Source organism: Candoia aspera, chromosome 1 (genome assembly GCF_035149785.1).
Source record: "Candoia aspera isolate rCanAsp1 chromosome 1, rCanAsp1.hap2, whole genome shotgun sequence".
Classification (NCBI taxonomy): domain Eukaryota; kingdom Metazoa; phylum Chordata; class Lepidosauria; order Squamata; family Boidae; genus Candoia; species Candoia aspera.
The window spans coordinates 87286940-87311346 of record NC_086153.1 but is presented as its reverse complement, the minus strand read 5'-3'; the positions used below and the strand labels follow the sequence as shown (position 1 = coordinate 87311346).

The window sequence follows — 24407 nt, the reverse complement described above, 5'->3', positions numbered from 1 at the left end:
TCCATAGTTCTTCCGGGACCCTATCTACTAAGTCCAGTCCCTTAAATCGATTCTTCATCTCCACTGCATATTCCTTAGGAATATTAGTGAGCTCATATCTAGCTGATCTGTGGGTCTTCCCTAATCTCTTTAGCCTGATCCTAAATTGTGCAAGAAGAAGTTTGTGATCTGAACTACAGTCAGCTCCAGGTCTTGTATTTACCGACTGTATAGATGTCCGCCACCTTTGGCTGCACAGTATGTAGTCAATCTGATTTTGGTGTTGTCCATCTGGTGAAGTCCATGTATAAAGCCGTCTCTTAGGTTGTTGGAAGAGAGTGTTTGTTATGCAGAGTGAGTAGTCTTGGCAAAATTCTATCAGCCTATGTCCTGCTTCATTTTGTTCTCCCAGGCCATGCTTACCTGTAATTCCAGGTGTCATTTGACTGTCCACCTTAGCATTCCAGTCTCCCGTGATGAAAATAATGTCTCTTTTAGGCGTGTTGTCCAGTAGGTGCTGCAGATCCTCATAGAACTGCTCTACTTCAGCTTCTTCAGCATCTGTGGTTGGGGCGTATATTTGGATCACTGTGATGTTAGATGGCTTGCCCTGAATTCGAATTGAGATCATTCTATCATTTTTTGGATTGTATCCAAGCACTGCTTTAGCCGCTTTACTATTAATTATGAAGGCTACTCCATTTCTTCTGTGGTCCACAGAAGAAATGGAGTAGATCTGGTGGTCATTTGATGTGAAGTGGCCCATTCCAGTCCATTTCAGTTCACTGACGCCCAAAATGTCTATCTTGAATCTTGACATCTCACCAATAACCACATCCAATTTGCCCTGGCTCATAGATCTTACATTCCAGGTTCCAATGGTGTGTTGATCCTTAGAACATTGGATTCGCTGTTCACCACCAGCACCGTTGGCCGCTAGCCATCCTTCGGCTTTGAGCTAGCTGCGTCATCACATCTGGGGCTAGTTGAACTCATCCTCTGTTCCTCCCCAGTAGCATTTTGACCATCTTCCGACCTGGGGGTCTCATCTTCCGATGGTATACCGACATATCCCTGATTGTACTGATCCATTTAGTTTTCATGGCAAGAATACTGGGGTGGGTTGCCATTACCTTCCCCAGGGATTGCATTTAGTCTGACCTCTCTGTCATGACCTTCCCGTCTTGGGTGGCCCTTCACGGTTTAGCTCATGGCATCATTGAGGTGCTCAAGCTCCAGCACCACGACAAGGTAACGATCCTTTGCTGAAGGTATTTGTTTAGATCAGGCAATATTGGAAGGCAACGTGAATACAAGAATAGCTTTCCAGTGGACAGTTTTTGTTATTGGACAGATAAACATATGATGAATAAATGCACAAAAGGAAAAGGGAGGCCCACTAGTATGCCATAGCCTTATGGCCAAGAGGAAACAGGACGGACTGAGCTATTTCAGATTACAGGTGAGAGTATGAAGTTTACACTATAAATAAAAACTAGAGTGATGGGCTTATAGGCTAGTTACCTTTTTTTCTGTGCAGATCATTCAGAAATTTTATTTCCTATCAGCAGCCAGATTCTTACAGTTTCACTCTATTCCACATGTATAGATCACACCTAATATAAGAAAACTGAAGCTCTATGAAAAACAGAAAAACTAAAATTCTGTGAAGATCATGGAAGCTGTGGGACACCGGTTGAGATTCCCCTGAAACCAGCTTATTGGGCAGAAACTATTCAAGACAGCCTTCCTTAATCTGGTGCCCTTGGTGTATGTTGGACTGACTCCCATATCCCAGCCATTGGTTGTACTTTGGGGGGATTATTGGAGACATAGTACAAAACATCAGATGGGAACCAAATTGGGAAAAGCTATTCAGTGCACTTACTAATTCTGTTGTTCAATCTCACTGACATGTTACTACTAATGTATAACAAATAGCCTTTCACTTTCTTTTGAGACACTTTTAAATATTAACACCACTTTCACTATGATACTCTAACTTTGGTGTCTTATTCGTTTGTATAGCAGCAAGTAAGTTTTTCTAAATGCATATAATAACTCAAACCTTATTTTCACAGGGCTTAAAAACTGTAATGTTTTTAGAACTTTGACTCGCTGAAGAGAATTACATATGACACTATTTATTATCTGTCTCAATTTTTTCCCTTTAGATACTCAGTAAAAGTTACAATACCACTTATTGCTACTGTGCAGGTACAGACTTCTAAATTGGATACTATAATTAAACTACAAGTTTTGGATTCTGAGGAGGAGATGGCGAGCTCTACTGGGAAGGGTCATGCTATCATTCCTGCATTTCATTTCATATCTACTGAAAGAGCTTTAAGTAGCCTGTGTAAGTATTCTGCATTTTTGCTAGACGATGATTGATAATCTGGACTACAGTTTAATGTATGTTTCTATGTCAGTAATGTTTGCACTAAGAATTTGATTTGTTATGTCTCCTGCTGCAAAGCATGGTAGCTCATCAGTGTTTTATAAGGCACTGTTAATATGTTTTATAAGGCACTGTTAATGGCTAGAAGTGGTTTCCCACAGTGATTCCATACTGCTAGCTTACAAGGAACTTGCCATGTAACCTAGTTGTCTCATATAGGAAGTTAGTGCCTGATGCTGTTTCAGTCACATAAATAATTGGCTCCTCTTTTTGCAATCTTACATATCCCCAAATCAGCTCCAGAAAAATGGGGGATCTTACTGAATAGTGTAAGGGACAGCTCTGCACCATGTATGGCAAATCAGCTAAAACCATATTCTTCACCTTTCAGTTAGCTGGAGCATCTTGAGAACTCCGATTAATCAACATTTCCACAAAATCCAATCCATAATATTGTGTCATCAAGCACTAAAAATTGAAGAATGATAGACAAAAGGAAACTCAATGATGACCATAATCCAGTAATCCAGCACTTCTCAAATGTTTCAGTACTACAACTCTCTAAAATTATAAATGAATTTGTGTGACACCTCCCCCACCCCAGATGAGGTTTGGGTGGGCAAGAAATAAATATATCAAATTTTAATCATTTTAATTTAAATCTATATATCAGAACGGTTCTCAAACTTTGTGATATCACAGCTGGTCCTTGGTCTTGTGCAGGTAAATTGAAAAGCAAAAGAGCAAGTTTTGACAACATTCCCATTCTTCTTGGGCAATGCTACTAAGGTAAAACATAAAAAAAGTATAATCCTTGCTCTAAATTGCTGGCATCTCCCTGACTTATAGTTTGATAACCCCAAAGTAATCTATAGTGGTACATTTTTTTCAAGCATTTCTTCAAAGAAACCTGTTTTACTTGCCTTTCGTTCCAGTAGAATAAAGAGTTTTGAGATATGAATAAAGACCAATGAGATCACAACCCTTTAAAAAAGTGAATCATTGAACATATATTTCCCTCATAGCTTGGGAATGTTTGTCTTCATATAGGCCACCTTCTTGATCAAGATCATTGTCAGAGGCCCTTCTTTATGTATAGTGGCACAGTATATATGCCTTCTCAACTCTGGAGCCAGGTATTCAGAGTGCTGGAGATCTTGGGCTTAGGCTGATATTTTTAAATGCCAGATTTGTCTGTAATAAACAGACCCTGAAACATACAGGACGGAGTAGGACAATTACTGAAGGGTGGAGGACCATTACAGAAATTATTATTTAGTCCTGGGAAGGGCTACTATTGTGCTGTCCTCCTAGTTGCATGAGAGTATCCCAAGCTGCTTGATCTCATTCCAGAGGTGAATATCAATTTGCTCGAGATGTTAGTACTAGGTTATTTTAAGCTCTAATATCTGGGGTTAGCCATTGCCCCTATGACAACATTAGGTTTGTCCACTCAAAGGACAAGCCCAATACATACAGTTAGACACACTTTAGGTCTCACTTTTACCTTGGAGCAGATGAGACGTGATCTGGTGTTGGGAGATACTTCCATCAGTCTCTTGTCAGGAACAGATCACTTCCTCATAATAATGGGAAGTGACCCCATTATCTGTCCATCTCCACAGGGAGTAGGGGCCCACTGACAGCCTTTCTGGATGTCTGTTGGGTCTAAAGGGTTTTTAGACAGTGCTTGGGGATTTTTCTAACAACCTGGAGGGCAGCTCGGTTGAGTGCCTTGTTAGGCTCTGGAACACAAAGTCAATGAGGGTGCTGGACAGTATTGCCCTTGCACATCCTTTCCACTCCCATTGACCATGAACAATTCCTTAGTCTTCCAAGGTGTTTCAGGAAATGAAGAGTCGCCTGGATGATGCTAATGGAAAACAAGCAGGTGTGACTGGACATGGGTATAAGCTGAAATTTGTGTTTATTTCATCTGGAATATCAGCCAACTACACTACTAAATGTCCTGGACCCTATTATGGAAAGATGAGGTGGGAGAACCAATTAATGTAAGCTGCAAATTTGGATAAAATTGCTTACAATCAGTCGAAATTGGAGTTGGAAGCTGAATGAACAGAATCTATTCAGTCAATTGCTCACAATCAGTCGAAATTGGAGTTGGAAGCTGAATGGACAGAATCTATTCAGTTGACTGAAGTTTTGATGTTACCTGGGATGTTCTGAGTCAGTGGATCTCAAAGAAGTGGACACAATCTCTGTGATTTCAGCTCCTCCACTTGTAATTGGAGCCCTACTCCATCTGGCTGGTTAAAGCAGCTAAGGACAGGACTGATTGTTAAATTCAGGCAGTAGTCAATGCTTCTCTGAGTGAAACGGAGAGGTTCCAGCACCCCTGAAAGAAGTGCTGGTTCACCTGCTCTTCATGAAGCTATTCATGGATCCAATGGTAATGGATAACTACCATCTTATGTGAAACATCCTTTTTTGTGGGAAACATATTGCGAAAGTGGTGGGCCTGCAATTATAATGGACACTGGAAGATACAGATTATCCAGACCTTTTAGCAACCAGATTTCAGTCATGGGCATAGGATGGAAACTGCATTGGTTGCTTTCATGGATGTTGTGGTGGGACTTGGATAGGGACATAATCCTTAACCTCCTAGACTATTAGCCCTGTGACAAGACAAGAAGCACAACCAAGAGTACTAGCTCTATCTTTATTGTAGGGTTTGTTGTTTATTCATTCAGTCGCTTCTGACTCTTCGTGACTTCATGGATCAGCCCACACCAGAGCTTCCTGTTGGTTGTCACCACCTCCAGCTCCCCCAAGGTTGAATCCATCACCTCTAGAATGTCATCCATCCATCTTACCCTTGGTCGGCCCCTCTTCCTTTTGCCTTCCACTCTCCCTAGCATCAGCATCTTCTCCAGGGTATCCTGTCTTCTCATTATGTGGCCAAAGTACTTCAGTTTTGCCTTGAATATCATTCCCTCAAGTGAGCAGTCTGGCTTTATTTCCTGGAGTATGGACTGGTTTGATCTTCTTGCAGTCCAAGGCACTCTCAGAATTTTCCTCCAACACCACAGTTCAAAAGCATCTATCTTCCTTCTCTCAGCCTTCCTTATGGTCCATCTCTCACAGCCATATGTTAATACTGGGAACACCATTGCTTTAACTATGCGGGCCTTTGTTGTCAGTGTGACGTCTCTGCTGTTAACTATTTTATCAAGATTTGTCATTGCTCTCATCCCAAGAATTAAACATCTTCTGATTTCCTGGCTGCAGTCAGTGTCTGTCATTCCCTGTACGTTTTCTCCCTCTATTTGCCAGTTATCAATCAAGCTGGTTGCTATAATCTTGGTTTTTTTGAGGTTTAACGGCAATCCAGCTTTTGCACTTTCTTCTTTCACCTTCGTCATGAGGCTCCTCAGTTCCTCCTCGCTTTCAGCAATCAAAGTGGTGTCATCTGCATATCTGAGATTGTTAATGTTTCTTCCAGCGATCTTAACCCCAGCCTTGGATTCATCCAGCCCAGCACTTCTCATGATGTGTTCTGCATACAAGTTGAATAGGTAGGGTGAGAGTATACAACCCTGCTGCACTCCTTTCCCAATCTTAAACCAGTCCGTTGTTCTGTGGTCTGTTCTTCCGTTGCCACTTGGTGGTTATACAGATTCCTCAGGAGGCAGACAAGATGACTTGGTACCCCCATACCACTAAGAACTTGCCACAATTTGTTATGGTCCACACAGTCAAAGGCTTTAGAATAGTCAGTAAAACAGAAACAGATGTTTTTCTGAAACTCCCTGGCTTTTTCCATTATCCAGCGGATATTGGCAATTTGGTCTCTAGTTCCTCTGCCTTTTCTAAACCCAGCTTGTACATCTGGCAATTCTCCATGAATTGTTGGAGTCTACCTTGCAGGATCTTGAGCATTACCTTACTGGCATGTGAAATAAGTGCCACTGTTCAATAGTGTGAGCATTCTTTAGTGTTTCCATTTTTTGGTGTGGGGATATAAGTTGATTTCTTCCAATCTGATGGCCATTCTTGTGTTTTCCAAATTTGCTGGCATATAGCATGCATTACCTTGACAGCATCATCTCACAAGATTTTGAACAGTTCAGCTGGGATGCCGTTGTCTCCTGCTGCCTTGTTATTAGCAGTGCTTCTTAAGGCCCAATCAACCTCACTCTTCAGGATGTCTGGCTCTAACTCATTGACCACATTGTCAAAGCTATCCCCGATATTATTTATTTATTTATATTTCAAATTTCTGTCACCACCCATTTCCCCCAAGGGGGACTCTGGGTGGTTTACAACACAATAACAAATTAAAACCATAAAACATAAATTACAATATAAATATTATAAATAAATAAATATATGACCCTTGTGGTGAAAAGCTCTCATTCAATAGGGAGGGCACTACAGCAGCAACCACCCCCAGGAAGTGCTAATTATCCTTCCTATACAGGTCTTCCATATAATCTTGCCACCTTTTTTTGATCTCTTTTTCTTCTGTTAGGTCCTTGTCATCTTTGTTTTTGATCATACCCATTTTTGCCTGGGATTTACCTCCAGTGTTTCTAATTTTCTGGAAGAGGTCTCTTGTCCTTCCTATTCTATTGTCTTCTTCCACTTCCGCGCATTGCTTGTTTAAAAATAATTCCTTATCTCTTCTGGCTAACCTCTGGAATTTTGCATTGCCTTTTGCTTTCCTTCTTTCTTGGGCTACTCCTAGTGTCTCAGGAGACAGCCATTTTGCCTTCTTGGTTTTCTCTTTCTTTGGGATGTATTTTGTTGCCGCCTCCTGAACAATGTTGCGAACCTCTGTCCATAGTTCTTCTGGGACCCTATCTACTAAAACTAGTCCCTTAAATCTATTCTTCACCTCCACTGCATATTCATTAGGTGTCATGTTCACTGTTTCAATGTAGCTTATACATTGTAACGTTTCACATGCCATGGTGCTGATGCGCATTTCTGTTTGGGAGGGAGCTGCTGTGAGACCTTGTACCAAGCTCTGTATGTGAAATCAGGACAATGGAATGTGTTTGGGTTATTTTCTCTGTTCAAGGACTTTTCCCGCAGACCATAAGAAACCGTTAGGAGCACCTGGGATTGTGGACTTGAGAAGATTCTATGGGGGGAGGGATTTCGTTTGCACCGAGCGTTTTTAGTTTGAATTTGCCGCGCTTTCATCATTCTCAGCTTTCTTTGCAATCCTCCATACTATTCTTCAATAAATCAGGTATCTTTGAAACCCTGCTTATGAGTCTGATATCCATTAGAATAGGCAATCCTTACATAAAGCTGAGAATCCCAAAATTATACCATTAGCTCCTACCAAGATTAGTTTCTTGTGAGGGAAAATAGTTAATGATGGCTGAGTCAAAATCCACAACTGGGGGACTCGAGGAAATGGCTAGCTTGATGCCCGAGTCGATGGTCAAAAGCGGAGAGCTAAACCTCACCACAGAACCTTCAGAATCCTGAGACCTGTCAAAGGATGAATCAATTTCCGATTCTGATTTGGAAGAATCCGACAATGGGGAAGAACCAAAGCAACCAGCACCAAGTGAATCGCTCACCGAGTTGATCATCTTGGATGAAGTGGGGGACCCCCAACCAGGGACGTCGGGGACATCCTGGAAGTATCGGTTCCCACTAACCCCAGACAAAGAATCTACTACAGTGTTGACTGAGAGGAAACCAGGCACTCGAAGGAGAAGGGACTCTCAAACCCCTGAGAGACTAAGAGTGATGGAAGCCAAAATGGAATGGATAGAGTTCATGTTAAAAAACTTGTCTCTGTCAATGGAGGGACAGGGGAGACACGGAGGAGATCCCAGCCTTCCGCAACCATCCCCCATCCTCCCATCTAGACCACCAGCAGAACGGGGCCGGAGACAGTTCCAGGACGAATTCCACCCCGCAGAGCCTGGCCATCAGTATTCCCACCCCATAAAGGTAAAGCTATCGTAGCCTGGGGCCAAAACACTCAAGCACCTACTGGGTCCACTCCAGCCAGAGGCAGAGTGAGAGACTTTTCTGTCAAATTTGATGGGAATCCAACAAAGTTATCTTTCTTTTTGACTAATGCTAAGAGTTATATGAGAGAGTTTGGGGCATGCTTCCCTTCCGAAGAGTCTAAGATAAATGCCATTGCCACCAAGCTGAAGGGTTGAGCAGCTGACTGGTGTGTTAAATTACATGATGCTAACTCCCCTGCACTTGATTATTTTGATGATTTCATCTGGGTGTTAAAACTGCATTTTGAAGATCCTCTGGCCAAGGCAAGAGCTGAGAAGGCGCTGAAGGATCTTACCCAGGGCCAAATGTCAGTAGCAGATTATGCTCTAGAGTTTAAAGCTCTGGCTGGTAAAATCACTGACTGGTCTGAGTCATCTCTAATAGAGCTTTTTAAAGAGGGACTCAACCAAGACGTCCTGCACTGGGCGTTGGGTAGAGACGACCCCGAGTCATTGTACGACTGGATCTGTCTGGCAGGGAAGGCTGAGAATGCCAAGCATACCTTCCTGCAAACTAGAAAATCCGAAAAACCACACGCCACCATGAGAGGACCCCGAAGTGCTGCAACTACTGTCCGGCCAAGCCACAGAGCCTAGGATGAGGAAAGAGATTGGTGCTACGTGAGAGGTCAGTGTCTCTGATGCGGAAAGGGGGGCCATCGAGCAGCTGATTGCATGAAAGCCAAAGCCAGAGATCGAGCGGGGAAGCCACCAGCCAAATTGCCCCCTGCTTCACAGCAAATGACAGAGGCCAAAGGGACAGCCAACGCTGAAGAATTAATCTACTTTTCAGGAGACGCTGAAGATGAAATTAAGGAGCTGGCGGGAAATGCCAGCCACCTGCCATGAAGGGCACCAGCGGGCAGGTGGAAGAGGAGGGGCGCAAAGATGCTATGGTGAGTGCTGACTGTCCCACTTTAGCAGTTAAAGTGAAATTGAGTTCCCACACAAGATCTACCGAGGTGTGGGCTTTAGTTGACTCTGGGTGTTCCAGGTGTTTAATTCACCCTGATTTGGTTGCCGCTTTGGAACTGCCAAGTTTTCCCCTCCAGTGTCCTTTGATCTTCACACAGCTGGATGGTTCAGCAGCGGGGGTTGGGGGGCAGCAACCCATTTCACTGGAACTGTGGCAATGAAAATAGGCAGCCACCATGAGACTTTGAAATTTGTTGTAGCCCCTGTTGGCAATCCCTTGGTAATCCTGGGGATCCCGTGACTGACCTATTGAAGCCCCTATATAAATTGGGAGCACAGAACTGTGACTTTTAAAGATGGATTTTACCAAGCTCCTACAGTGGAGATAGTTGCCCGTGTGGGGGTTGGAAGGGCACCACGCCACACCCTGACTTGCCACATTTAGAAGGCTTGCCTGCTCAATATCAAGAATTTGCAGATGTATTTGGGGAGATGGAAGCAGATCAGTTACCCCCTCACCAGAAAACTGACTGTGCAATAGAGTTGGTCCCCAATGCTCAATTGCCCAAGCCAAAAATTTATCCGATGACTCAGAAGGAGCTTGAGGCGCTACAGGACTTCATTGACAAAAATCTATCAAGGGGATTTATTGAACCTGCCAATTCCCCAGTTGGGGCTCCTGTGTTATTCCGGGAAAAGAAAGATGGCATGCTTCGGCTCTGTACAGACTATCGAGGGTTAAATTCAGTCTCTATTGTCAACAAGTACCCTCTTCCCCTCATGAAGGACATGTTAGCTCATTTGTCGAAGGGCAAGATTTTCTCCAAGCTTGATCTTCGCGAAGCCTACTTTCGCATTCACATAAAAGCTGGTGATGAGTGGAAGACTGCTTTTAATTGCCCACTAGGATCGTTTCAATAGAAAGTTCTCCCTTTTGGGTTGGCAGGGGCGCCTGGAGTATTCATGCAATTGATTAATGAAGTATTACATGATCATTTATTTAAAGGGGTCCTGGTTTATTTAGATGATGTTCTCATTTACACTGAAACCGAAGAGGAACACGAACGCCTCCTCAGACAGGTGTTACGCAAACTTAGAGATGCCAAACTCTATGCCAAACTTTCCAAATATGAGTTTCACAAAAAACAACTTGACTATCTGGGCTATTGAGTGTCTGACTGGGGTATAGAAATGGACCCTGCAAAAATTCAGGCGATTCTGAGTTGGGAGTGTCCCCGCTCCTGGAGGCAATTACAAAATTTTCTACATTTCAGTAATTTCTATAGGCAATTTATCTAGGGGTTCGCTGAGATTGCTCTGCCCCTCACTGATTTACTCCGTACCAAGGGCTTGGGTGAGACACGCAAAGTAAAAAACGCTGGGGCGGTGCTGAATTGGACGCCTGAATGCCAGGCAGCTTTTGAGAAGTTGAAAACTCTTTTCACTGCTGAGCCTATTCTGCAGCACCCTGATCCTGAACACCCCTTTGTGGTTCAAGTCGATGCTTCTGACTCCTCAATTGGGGCTATTTTGTTACAAAGGGATTCAGAAAATCGTCTGAAACCCTGTGCTTATCTATCCAGGAAATTTTCTGAAACAGAACACCACTGGCATGTTTGGGAAAAGGAGGCTTTTGCAGTAAAGGCAGCTTTAGAAATTTGGTGCCATCTCCTTGAAAGCGCCAAATGCCCTTTCGAGGTTTGGACTGATCACAGGAATTTGGAAGCCCTCCGCACCCCGCAACATCTCAGCCCTAAACAAATTTGCTGGGCTCAATTTTTCAGTCGCTTTAACTTCCAGTTAAAATACATTCCGGGAAAGAAAAACTTTCTGGCCGATGCTTTGTCATGTTTACCTCAGGATCATGACCAGGTGGCTGATGTGGTTGGAACTGTTCTCACTAAACCACAACTGGGCTTGGCTGCTGTAACTCAGAGCCAGAGCCGTGCGCAAGCACCCCTGTCCCCAGCACAGTCTGGGAAGCAGAAAGTGCAAGTTCCTTGTCAGTTACAAAAAGACTTTCTCCAGGCACTGAAATCTGATACTTGGTTGCTAGCTAATAGAGACAATGTTTCTTTTGAAGATGGTCTTGCTTGGGTGGAACACTGTCTTTATGTGCCTGAAACTTTAAGAGCTGATGTTTTGCGGCATTCCCATGATGATAAACTTGCTGGACACTTTGGTTTTGTTAAAACCTTGCATTTGGTTCGCTGCCAATTTTGGTGGCCAACCTTAAGACGTGATGTTAAAGACTATGTTGCTTCCTGTCCTGTTTGTGCCATGTCCAAACGTAAAGGGGGGAAACCACAGGGGCTTTTACAGCCAGTGGCCAGCCCGTCTCGCCCCTCGGACCAGATTTCCATGGATTTCATTGTGGACCTGCCACCCAGTCAGAAGAAAACTCTCATTTGGGTTGTAAAGGATTTTTTCTCTAAGTAAGCTCATTTCATTCCATGTGCATCCATTCCTTCAGCCCCACAATTAGCGCGCCTATTTTTCCAGCACATCTACCGGCTCCACGGTAGCCCCTCCCACTTAATTTCGGACCGTGGCACACAGTTTACTTCCCAATTTTGGAAATCATTTTTAAAATTGATTGGCACTAAACAGGCACTGTCCACATTGTCCCATCCGCAGACTGACGGTTCTACTGAGATTTTAAATGCTACTCTCAAACAGTTCCTTAGAGCATACATTAACTACCATCAGGACGATTGGGTGGAATTGTTGCCTTTTGCTGAAGTTGCTTACAATAATGCTGTACATCAAAGTACCGGACAAACCCCTTTTCACGTGGTTTCTGGTCACGACTTTGTTCCCATCCCTGAACTGCCACAGCCCCCTTCCCCAACATGTTCTGATATTAGTGAGCTCATATCTAACTGATCTGTGGATCTTCCCTAATCTCTCTAGTCTGATCCTAAATTGTAAAATTTAAATTTAAATTGTAAATTGTAAGGTTACATTAACAGAATCTTGCAAGTCTGAAAGTACCCCTCCCGTCCCTCACTTTTACTTTCTCCAAAACTAGAGAGGGTCCCTTCTGAGATGCTTTCACCACCCCTCCTCCTTTGGGCTCAGATTTTATCAGACCAGTGTCTAGGCTGCAGCTCTTCCTCCTGTCTCCCAAGGTCATTCCCATATACCATACATAGATCTCCTGCAGTCTTCAATACTGTTGACCACAGTATCTTTCTGGACTACAGCAAGGTATTGGAGCTGATTGTTGCCTAAGCAGGCAGGTCCCATCAGTGGTGTTAGGGAAATGGAGAGGTCAAGCCCTTGGGTACTCTGTTACAGGGTTGTGCCAGAGTTCAGTCCTATCTTCTGTTGTGTTTAGCATCTGCATGAAGCCTCTCTGAGAAGTCTTCTGCTGGTTTGGGATGAAGTATCATCAGTATGCTGGGTATCTCCACCCCAGGCCCAGTTGGAGATATGATAGAAGTTCTAACCCAGTGCCTTGGGGTTATCAGGATTTGGATGGGGAGAAACAGGCTCAGACTCAACCGAAGCAAGACTGCTGTTAACTCAGAAGCCAGATCTAACTTTGACCATTGATGAAATTGTTCACCCCCAGAGAGAACAGGCTTGTAATCTAAAAGTCATGGATTCACAACTTATACTAGAAGAGCAGGTAAAAGTCATGGCCATGTGGGCTTTGATCAGCTTTGGCTGGTATACCAGTTGCAGACTTGCCTGGAATATGATGCATTGAGAACAGTTGCTTGTGCCCTTACCATGTCCCATTTAGATTACTATATTTCATACTACATGGGGCTTTTATCTCTAAAGGCCTATATGGTTCAGATATAGGTATTTAAGGGTATTTAAGAAGCTGACTCTCCCAGATAGAGTTTGGCCACCTGATCAAGATGGCCAAGAGCATCTGCTAAAGATCTCCAACTAACAGGAGGTGCAGCAGAAGGAGCTGTTCTCTGTGAGGTCTTCCCTCTTATGAAACAGCCTACCTGCTGAGGTGAGGATGAACCCCATTTTCTGGAAGCTGGTAAAAATCTAGCTCTTCTGTAAAGCTTTTGGTGATTGACTATGGAGTTATTGCCACCAATGTTAGTCTTAATTATGGGTACTTGGTGTTCTCTGAGCTTGGTTGTTTTTCTGCAGATGTTTCATTACCAGAATAGGTAATAATCATGCTTGAGGGAGTGGAGTTTGCTGGTTGTTTATATATAGTAGCTTGCTCTTTGGTTTTTTCCTTGATTATTTCTTGATTTGGGTATTGTTTCTTCCTTGATTGTTTTCTGGTGCTGTTTTCTGCTTATCAGATGTTGGCTGCTAGGGAAGATGTGCCTTGATTTTTGGTTATATCTTTTAAACGGTATATAGATGGAGTTATCTCTATAGTCAATGATTTAATATTTTTGTATTGCTTATTTATTTTTATTTTAGTACCTAAGGGCCTAGAGTCCATCGGAAAGAGCAAGTACAAACAGTGGTAGAATCTTTACATGGCATATATTTTGGTGTATATTTCCAAATTCCAAGTTAAGATTTTAAAATTTATTTATTTATTTATTTATTTATCACATTTGTCACCTCCCATCTCCTCCAAACAGAGGGACTCTGGGCGGTTCACAGCATAAAACAATAACTATACAATAAAATTCCAATATAAAAATAGGCTAAAACAATTTTTTAAACTACCTAATATAATAAAATCCCAATGGCTATGATCTCATTCAGTCCTTGTGTAGGAGGGGCACTTCAAAGCACTAGCCAACCCCAAGTATGATTATTCTCCTCCCTGCCCCAAGCCCAATGGCAGAGCCAGGTCTTCAATTCCCTCCGGAAGGCTAGGAGCAATGGAGCTAATCTCACCTCTGGGGGCAAGATGTTCCAGAGGGCGGGTGCTACTGCAGAGAAGGCCTGCCTCCTGGACCCCGCCAGATGGAATTCTCTTACCGATGGGGTCCACAACATGTCCTCTCTGCATGAGCGGGTGGGATGGGCTGATGAAGCAGGGATGAGGCGGTCCCTCAGGTAACCCAGTCCCATGCCATGTAGGCTTTAAAGGTGATAACCAACATCTTGAATTGGACCCGGAAGCAAACTGGTATCCAGTGCAGCTCGCAAAGCAAAGGTGTTATATGCGCCCTTCTAGGGGTGCCAAAAATAGCCCACGCGGCCACATTCTGGACCAGCTAAAGCTTCCAGGTACTCTTTCAAGGGTAGCCCCATGTAGAGTGCATTGCAGTAGTCTATATGGGAGATAACAAGGGCATGAGTGACTGTCCGAAGGGCCTCCCAATGCAGGAAAGGGCATAACTGGTGCACAACACGCAGCTTGCAAAGGCCCTTCTGGCCACGGCTGCCACCTGCTCTTTGAGCAGGAGCCGTGAGTCCACGAGGACCCCCAAGTTACGCACTGAGGTCTGTCTAGGGCAGTGCAACCCCATCCAGAACCAAAGATGACAAAGTCCCGGAAATGGCAGAGCCCTTAACCCACAGCCGCTCCGTCTTACCAGGGTTCAGCTGAAGCCTGTTGTTCTTCATCCAGACCCCCACAGTCCCCAGACACTCAGAGGGGGTAGTCACAGCATCACTTACTTCACCCGGGATGGAGATATACAATTGAGTATCATCAGTGTACTGATGATACCACATCCCATGGTGACGGATGATCTCACCCAGTGGTTTCATGTAGATGTTAAATAGGAGAAGAGAGAGAACCAAACCCTGCAGCACCCCACAAAGGAGGGGTTGAGGGTCGGATCTCTCACCCCCTATCACCACCGTTGGGACTGGCCCTGGAGGAAGGAGGTGAACCAGTGCAGAACCACACCGCCCACCCCCAACTCCCTGAGCCAACCCAAAAGGATACCATGGTCGATGGTATCAAAAGCCGCTGAGAGGTCAAGAAGAGCAAGGATGGATGTACTACCCCCATCCGGTTCCCGCCAAAGATCATCCATAAGTGCGACCAATGCCGTTTCCATCCCATATCCAGGCCTGAAACCTGACTGAAAGGGGTCTAGATAATCCATTTCCTCCAGAGCCCTCTGGAGCTGTAATGCCACCACTTTCTCAATCACCTTCCCCAAAAAGGGGAGGTGGGAGAATGGGCAAAAATTATCGAGCACTGTAGGGTCCAGCGATGGTTTCTTGAGGAGGGGTTGTACCAACACCTCCTTAAAGGCAGTTGGGAACACCCCCTCCCTCAAGGATGTATTGACCATCGCCTGGACCCAACCACACGTCACCTCCCGAGCTGTCTTCACCATCCAGGAGGGACATGGGTCTAGATGACAAGTGATGACATTTACTGTTCTGAGTATCCTGTCCACTTCCCAAAAATATTTTGGGAAAAATATTTTCCCAATCATTTGAACATGAATTTTAGCTTTCAAAAAATACTTTTTTCTACACTTTACTATTCTTTTTGCCATATTGTATAAACCTTTTTATACAATAAAATATATGACAGATGTAATGTAAATGCTAAAAGGAATCAACTAATAGATCAGTAAGAAAGGGATTTTTCTACAATACATACTGAATGATACAACATTATTCAGAAATTATACTCATTTAAATCCTCTTTAAAATTTTTCTTCCTTTCGTCAGCAACATCAAGTAAAGGTGGTGTAGTTCAAAACGTACCCAAAAAAGAAGCTGAAGTTGTAGCCCCTAAGAAAAAAGGTACAGTAGCAGCTCAGAAGAATGTTAAGTCTTCAGCTAAGGCATCACAGGAAGGTACAGTTTCAACAGAAGAAGAAATTACTATTCTTCCTACCATTGATGAAACTGTGCTTCAACAGGTGAGAGATGTGAATTAATATGGAGAACCCTAAATTCTTTTATAGTGGAATAAACATTTTATCCAAAATCTGTTATGCATGTTTCACCAAGCTACACAAGATGACTCGACATTTTGTGACTCCTGAGATTTTCTCACAAGCATGACAAAATCTTGCTACAAAGAAAGCAAGCCTGATTTCCACACATGAGTTTTGCATATAGTTGTACAGTTTTAAAACTGTTCCTCCTTTTCAATCCTTCCAAGCTCTTTGCTTTTTCCCAAGGGATGGCTAAATCTTTTTGCTTATTTTAGCAATAATGCCATTTGATTTCATTTCCACATGATTTGCAAAACAGGTTTATTTTCTGAACTTATTCAAATGTATATATTAAATTGTGGGCTTTATCAACATTATTTATTTATTTATTTATTGCTCAAATTTAGCCACCACCCATCTACCCCAAAAGAGGGACTCTGGGCGGTTTACAGTAAAATCCAGCACAAAATATAAACATTAAAATCACATAAAACAGTATAATAAAATATAGTAAATAAATAAAATCCAAGAAAGGTATAAAATTCAGGCTGGTGGGAGGGACTTTAGGGTGTGAGCCACCCCCAAGAATGGTTATTCACTTTCCTGCCCCAGGCGAGACGGCAGAACCAGGTCTTCAGGGCCTTCCGGAAGGTCAGAAGTGAGGGGGCCTGCTTAACATCCAGGGGCAAGATATTCCAGAGAGCGGGAGCCACTACAGAGAAGGCCCGTTTCCTGGACCCCGCTAGATGAAATTCTCTTATGGATGGGGTCCGCAACATGCCCACTCTGGATGATTAGGTGGGGTGGGCCGATGTAATGGGGATGAGATGGTCCCTCAGGTAACCTGGCCCCATGCCATGTAGCACTTTAAAGGTAATAACCAACACCTTGAATTGGACCCAGAAGCAAACTGGCACCCAGTGCAACTCGCGTAGCAATGGTGTTATATGTGCCGACCTAGGGGCACCAAAAATAGCCCGCGCGGCTTCATTCTGGACCAGCTGAAGCTTCCAGATACTCTTCAAGGGTAGCCCCATGTAGAGCACATTGCAGTAGTCTATATGGGAGATAACCAGGGCGTGAGTGACTGTTCGGAGGGCTTCTTGATCCAGGAATGGGCGTAACTGGTGCACAACCCAAAGTTGAGCAAAGGCCCTCCTGGCCACGACTGCCATCTGCTCTTCGAGCAGGAGTCGTGAGTCCAGGAGAACCCCCAGATTACACACTGAGTCTGTCTGGGGCAGTGTAACCCCATCCAGAACTAAAGATGACAATTTCCCGGAAGATGAAGCACCATCAATCCACAGCCACTCCATCTTACCAGGGTTCAGTTGAAGCCTGTTGTTCCCCATCCAGACCCCCACAGCCCCCAGGCACTGAGAAGGGGCAGTCACTGCATCACTTACCTCCCCCGGGATAGAGATGTATAATTGGGTATCATCAGCATACTGATGATACCTCAACCCGTTTCTAATCTGAAAATCAATAAAGACTGAATTTTAATGGAATGCCATATTCTATGTAATTAAAATATTGATTTGTGTGATTCTAGTATGATTATTGGAGGGACGCGGTGGCGCTGCGGGTTAAACCGCTGAGCTGTCGATCGGAAGGTTGGCGGTTCGAAACCGCGCGGCGGGGTGAGCTCCCGTTGCTCGTCCCAGCTTCTGCACACCAAGCAGTTCGAAAACATGCAAATGTGAGTAGATTAATTGGTACTGCTTCGGCGGGAAGGTAACGGCGTTCCGTGAGTCATGCTGGCCACATGACCCGGAAGTGTCCTATGGACAACGCCGGCTCCAAGGCTTTGAAACGGAGATGAGCACCGCCCCCTAGAGTCGGACACGACTGGACTTTACGTCAAGGGAAACCTTTACCTTTACCTTTAGTATGATTATTAAAGAATTTTATGAGATTTAATGTATTGATTTTGGCTTTTTGCTAAGGCTTTAAAGTTTAATTACCATGAATTTTTATTTATTTATTTTTATGTTATAGCCTAGATTTCACATTGCTTATACCTTAGCATGGATGTTTTACAGTGGATTATGATGTTATACAGTGGAACTACCAAGAATAGTATTAACATTAAAGAATTGCAAAATCAAGTAAAGGTTCCCACTGATGTATTAAGTTGACAGACCAGATTTTTTTGTTTTTATATAAATTTGCCATAATCAAATTCACCAAACATATCTATTTTAGCTCTTCTTTCCTTCCATTTTCTGATGCCATGATGCTTTAAAATAGCAATCAAGGAGGATGTTATTGATTTAAACTAGTAACTCTATATATTTATTTATTATTCAAATTTTGTTACCTCCTATCTCCCCCCAAAGAGGGACTCTATATATGGAATAGTAATTACTGTGTTTCAAATTTACAGACCCACAAATATATTATACAAGCTTCAGTGTTATATAATAGTTGGCCACTTACTGAAAGTCAAATGATATTTGTTCAGGCACTGAAAGAATTAGAAAAAAATGAAATCAAAGGTAAGTCACTGTGTTAGGTATTTATTCTGTCCTGATGAAAACTGTCATAGTAGTTATAACTAATTATTTCTTAATAAGTTTTATTTATTCATTTATTTTCAATATATCACTACCTTCCAGTGTGACTCTCAGCAGTTTACACAAGAGTAATAAAAACACAACTAACAGTGAATAAAAACAAAATAAATAAATGGCATCAGGTAATAATAACGAATGATACCCTATCATCCAGTCATAATTACAAATCACATGCTCCAAAGTGATGGAACTCATGAAGAAATACTGCCCACCCAATCCACCCCACTCACCTCTCAAATGAGGGAGCAGAATTAAAGCATCCATTCTTGGAATGAGCAGATGTTGTAAATGTATGTGGATAAGCTTATGGTAAGGGACGCGGTGGCCCTGCAGATTAAACCGCTGAGCTGCTGAGCTTGCCGATCGGAAGGTCGGCGGTTCGAATCCGCATGACGGGGTGAGCTCCCATTGCTAGTCCCAGTTCCTGCCAACCTAGCAATTCGAAAACATGCAAATGTGAGTAGATTAATAGGTACCACTTCAGCGGGCAGGTAATGGCATTCTGTGTAGTCATGCTGACCATATGACTACGGAAGTGTCTACAGACAAACGCCGGCTCTTTGGCTTTGAAACAGAGATGAGCACCACCCCCTAGAGGCGGACGCGACTGGACTTAATGTCAAGGGAAACCTTTACCTTTACCTAAGCTTATGGTAGTGTCAAGATTGGATCTTGAAGGAAAATTGACATGGAAGAAAAGGAAAGAAGTAAAAGTAGAAAGATTGCAAGAAGAAAAAGCACAAATCCTGAATAAAATCATATTAAAAGATAGATTAATCTTTCAACTGAAGAAATATTAAGTAGACAGAAGAAAAGAGGATGCATGAGCTGCTTGGAATAGAATGAAAAGAGTTATGTTAGTGGGAAATATAAAAAAGGAGGGTTGGTGGAATGATGAAATGAAAGAGGCTGTGGATTGGGGAAAATTGCAAATAAGAAAATAATTGCTGCAAAAAAAGAGAAATGTTTTCTATAAAGAATAGAGAAAAAGATATTGCATAGAATGAGCCAAAGACAGCAAGAACTAGTTGAGCTTAAAAGTGGCAAACAATTTTGATGGAAGCAATTATTTTCTTTTTTTTTAAAGAATTTTAATTAAGTTTGAAACAAAGATAAAAACTACAAAAAGAAAAAAAGAAAAACTAAAAAAGTGTGAAACAAGAAAAAAAAATTGAAGATTACATAAAGAAGTGACTTCCAATTTTCAACAAGAATATACAGCAATTTCCATAATCGATCCCTTACTCTATATCAAACCAAGGTTACATTATTTCTATAAATCCTTCCATCAGCACATATATAAATCACTAATGCAATTGCTCCTTCCATATATATACATATATCAACTTCCCTCCCCCCAAAAACATTTATTTAATTATTTCCTTCTTACCACTATTCTATATCTTTCTGTCCACTATAATAAAAATCAAATTATTAAAACATATAAATTGTCTACTTTATAATTAATAATACTACAGCAATCTTAACCCTATTAAACCTAAAAAAACAAGCAATTATTATTATACCTTGTAGATACCTTATGAATCTTACAAATCAAACAAACCTTTAAAAAAGTCCAGTAAATCTTAATCCAAATCATTAAAAAGAAATGAAATTATAATAGCCTCATTATCAATCCAATTACACATTCTTAAATTTTTACCCCACTTCAAAATATATCAAGACTTTTACATATCTTCCCATTACATACAAGGCATTTTTCTTACAAAAAACAAACAGCCCGACTGCCCCCCCCTTAAAAACTCAAACTTCTCAGCAGAAAAAGTCCCACAAAACAAATTTTCTTCTCTCCCATAACATTCCCTCAGAAAACCATAACATTCCCTCAGAAAAACAACTCTCTTTGTAATTTGCAGCTCAGACTGTTGCTTTAACCCCTTCAGCACCAAAATGTAGTCTTCACCTGGCATTACTTCAGTCTTGCTGTCAGTAGAAATGTCTCCATCCTTGCCAAAATCTTCATCTTCTTCCATAACATCTTCAGCCAGATGACACACTTTAGAAATAATATCTTCCCCAATGTCCCGAATATTCTGCAGAATAGCCTGACCGCAATCTGAAAAGGTCTCTTTGAAGGTCTGCTTAAGCTCACAACAGAACTCTGAGAAAATCTCCTTGAAATCCTCCATGTTTCAGGCAGTACATTATGGAGCCCCCTAGATACTTGACTCACACAGTTAATGAGTTAGTGAAAAGCTTCCAAATGAAATTGAAACAAGAGAAAGTGTGCTAACAAGCAGCTCTCAGGGAAAATGAACAGAAGGCTGGGGACTCAAAACAGCAAATTCAATGTGTAGGAAAATATTAAATCCTTCAAATTCAGTACAAAAATAATAACAGGGAGCCAATTATTTATTCTCAGTTCTCCTTAATCTTTAAATGGGAAAGCAAGCCAAAATTTTAAAAGATTTTAAAAATTTAATCCAGACAACGATAAGCACCAAGAGAATCTGCTTTTTCTTACTGTAGAAAGCCTCTCTTAGGGTACAAAAACTTTAAAAAATATATAAATTGGGTGATTTAGAAATGGGCAGCTTGACCTAATGTCCCTTTAAGGCTACAGCACAGGTTGGAAATGGTGACATCCCCACCTCCCGTCGTCTCTTACTGGATCGTCGCGAATGCTGTTTGTGATTCTCTGGCTACAAGACAGCATTTTGGAAAGCAGATGAGATGATTCTGAACTTTTTCTTTATTCATGAAAAAGCTCTGGGCTTCAGGTAAAAACTTGCCTGAGCCCAAAAAAAGCACTGTGTTGTCAGTTCTGTCCGCGGAGCTTGTGGACACAGCTGTTCAATCAGCCATGTTCCCCACCGAAAGTCCAGAAGCAATTATTTTCAAAGTGGATCAAAAGGTATAAATAACAAGGGACTTCCAGCAGAGTGAATGCATATTGCATTTGGGGAATGCATTGCAATTTAGGAAATGCAGTGTGGCTTTCTGCCAGGCAGAGTATGCGCAGACCACATTTTTGCCTCTCAATAGGTCATTCAGAAATAAATGTGAACAAAAAGTTTCTTATACGTTTTTTTATTTAGAGAAAACGTAAAGTGAATAGGGTTGAATTATGGAATGTTGTACATGAATATGGAATTGGATGTTGGTTGCTGAATGTGTTAAAATGGTACATAATGGAATAGAGCATGCATGAGAATAAATGGTTACTATATGGTTCAACGTTGAGCAGGGACTAAGGAAAAGATAGTTAATATTCTCTTGGTTGTTTAATATATTTATGAATAAATATGTAAAACATGCTTGGGTGATGTTACAGGTATGCTGTTTGGGGGTGTGAATGTGTTGGTTGAGAACCTGAGTGATTTGCAGCAAACATTACATAGATTGTATTATGCAATGAGGAGCATAGATCTGAAAATTAATAAGACTGAGGTAGTTTTGTTTTGACAAGTTATATATAAATGGCAAAAAACTAGAGCAAATAGCTAAATTTGTGTACCTTGGGGAAGATGGGGAAATGAATGGAGAGATTTTAAGATATGCAAATGTTGGTAGAAAAGTAGTATAAGGTTTGTTGCAAGGAATCATTGTGATAAAAAGAAAAAAAATGCTGTGAATAAGATCATGATTCTGCCAGGTTTGTTATATAAAAGAGTTGGTTATGTTAGGAGAAACATAAAAGTAAACTTAGTGCGGTGAGAATGGGGTATCTAAATGTGTGTGGTAAAACAAGAAGAGATAGGAAATGAATGAATGCTGAATGAATATGAATTGAATGCAAATGTGAGTGATTAGTATCAAGGAAGTACATTGAGATGGTTTGGTCAGGTAGAATGAATAAGGTTCAAATCACAAAATGAACATATGAAGGAAGAGTGAATAAGTTGAGAGGACAAAGAAAACCAAGAAAGTCACACAACCCTAACATGTACATTCTGTGTATAAGCAGGTAAATTAATGAAAATTAAAGAGAAATGTACACAAAAACATATTATAATGAAGCCAGATAAGTTTAGAAAGTATGCACAGTTGGGAATAAATGTATTGAGAGCAATGTGCATGAAAATGCATATGCCTATTCATGTATACATTTTAATTTTGTTGCAAAATACTTAAAATAATGCAGAAAAGAACTGAAACAAACTGTCAGGAAAATAAGAATGTGATTGAAGTCAAACCAAATGTCTACCCAAATGTACTTTACTTGTAATTTCTAGAACATTGTGCTTTAATAGGAAATGTCTGCTTCAAATCTTAGCATTTCTTATTTCATAATATAAGGCAACAGTGCCATCTGCAGTAAATTGTTATTGTGTAGTTTAGCTAGCTAGAACAGAGCATGTAGATCATTTTTTGACATTTTTAAATTAATGGAGAAAAAAATATAAATTTTAGAAGATGTCTCCTGGTTTCATTGCAGTAGAAAAAAATATGCAGTTATGCTAGGAAATGAATGCTGAGAAGACAGAATTTTATTTTAAGTTATTGCCCTATAATGCCAGCATATGGCAGAGAAAACAAGGCATAAGGAAACTATAGAATTTTTGTTCTCAGAAATATAATTTTATATGCTCCCTGCTCCTTTCTTGAGTAGTGTGAAATTCAGAATTGTTGTTGTTTATTCGTTTAGTCGCTTCCGACTCTTCGTGACTTCATGGACCAGCCCACGCCAGAGCTTCCTGTCGGTCGTCAACATCCCCAGCTCCCCCAGGGACGAGTCCGTCACCTCTAGAATATCATCCATCCATCTTGCCCTTGGTCGGCCCCTCTTCCTTTTGCCTTCCACTCTCCCTAGCATCAGCATCTTCTCCAGGGTGTCCTGTCTTCTCATTATGTGGCCAAAGTATTTCAGTTTTGCCTTTAATATCATTCCCTCAAGTGAGCAGTCTGGCTTTATTTCCTGGAGGATGGACTGGTTTGATCTTCTTGCAGTCCAAGGCACTCTCAGAATTTTCCTCCAACACCACAGTTCAAAAGCATCGATCTTCCTTCGCTCAGCCTTCCTTATGGTCCAGCTCTCGCAGCCATATGTTACTACAGGGAACACCATTGCTTTAACTATGCGGGCCTTTGTTGTCAGTGTGATGTCTCTGCTCTTAACTATTTTATCGAGATTTGTCATTGCTCTTCTCCCAAGGATTAAGCGTCTTCTGATTTCCTGACTGCAGTCAGCATCTGCAGTAATCTTTGCACCTAGGAATACAAAGTCTTTCACTGCTTCTACATTTTCTCCCTCTATTTGCCAGTTATCAATCAAGCTGGTTGCCATAATCTTGGTTTTTTTGAGGTTTAGCTGCAAGCCAGCTTTTGCACTTTCTTCTTTCACCTTCATCATAAGGCTCCTCAGTTCCTCTTCACTTTCAGCCATCAAAGTGGTATCATCTGCATATCTGAGATTGTTAATGTTTCTTCCAGAGATTTTAACTCCAGCCTTGGATTCCTCAAGACCAGCTTGTCGCATGATGTGTTCTGCATACAAGTTGAATAGGTAGGGTGAGAGTATACAGCCCTGCCGTACTCCTTTCCCAATCTTAAACCAGTCCGTTGTTCCGTGGTCTGTTCTTACTGTTGCTACTTGGTCGTTATACAGATTCTTCAGGAGGCATACAAGATGACTTGGTATCCCCATACCACTAAGAACTTGCCACAATTTGTTATGGTCCACACAGTCAAAGGCTTTAGAATAGTCAATAAAACAGAAATAGATGTTTTTCTGAAACTCCCTGGCTTTTTCCATTATCCAGCGGATATTGGCAATTTG

At 41.8% G+C, this 24407-nt stretch overlaps 1 protein-coding gene across 1 annotated transcript in view; it reads left to right on the top strand.

Moving 5' to 3' along the window:
- ADGB (androglobin) overlaps positions 1-24407 on the top strand; it is a 137425-nt gene that overhangs the window by 92612 nt on the left and 20406 nt on the right. The window contains exons 27-29 of the mRNA XM_063308924.1: positions 2154-2338; positions 15880-16073; positions 18478-18589. Coding sequence (XP_063164994.1) covers positions 2154-2338; positions 15880-16073; positions 18478-18589 — 491 coding nt within the window. The remainder of the gene's footprint in view (positions 1-2153; positions 2339-15879; positions 16074-18477; positions 18590-24407) is intronic.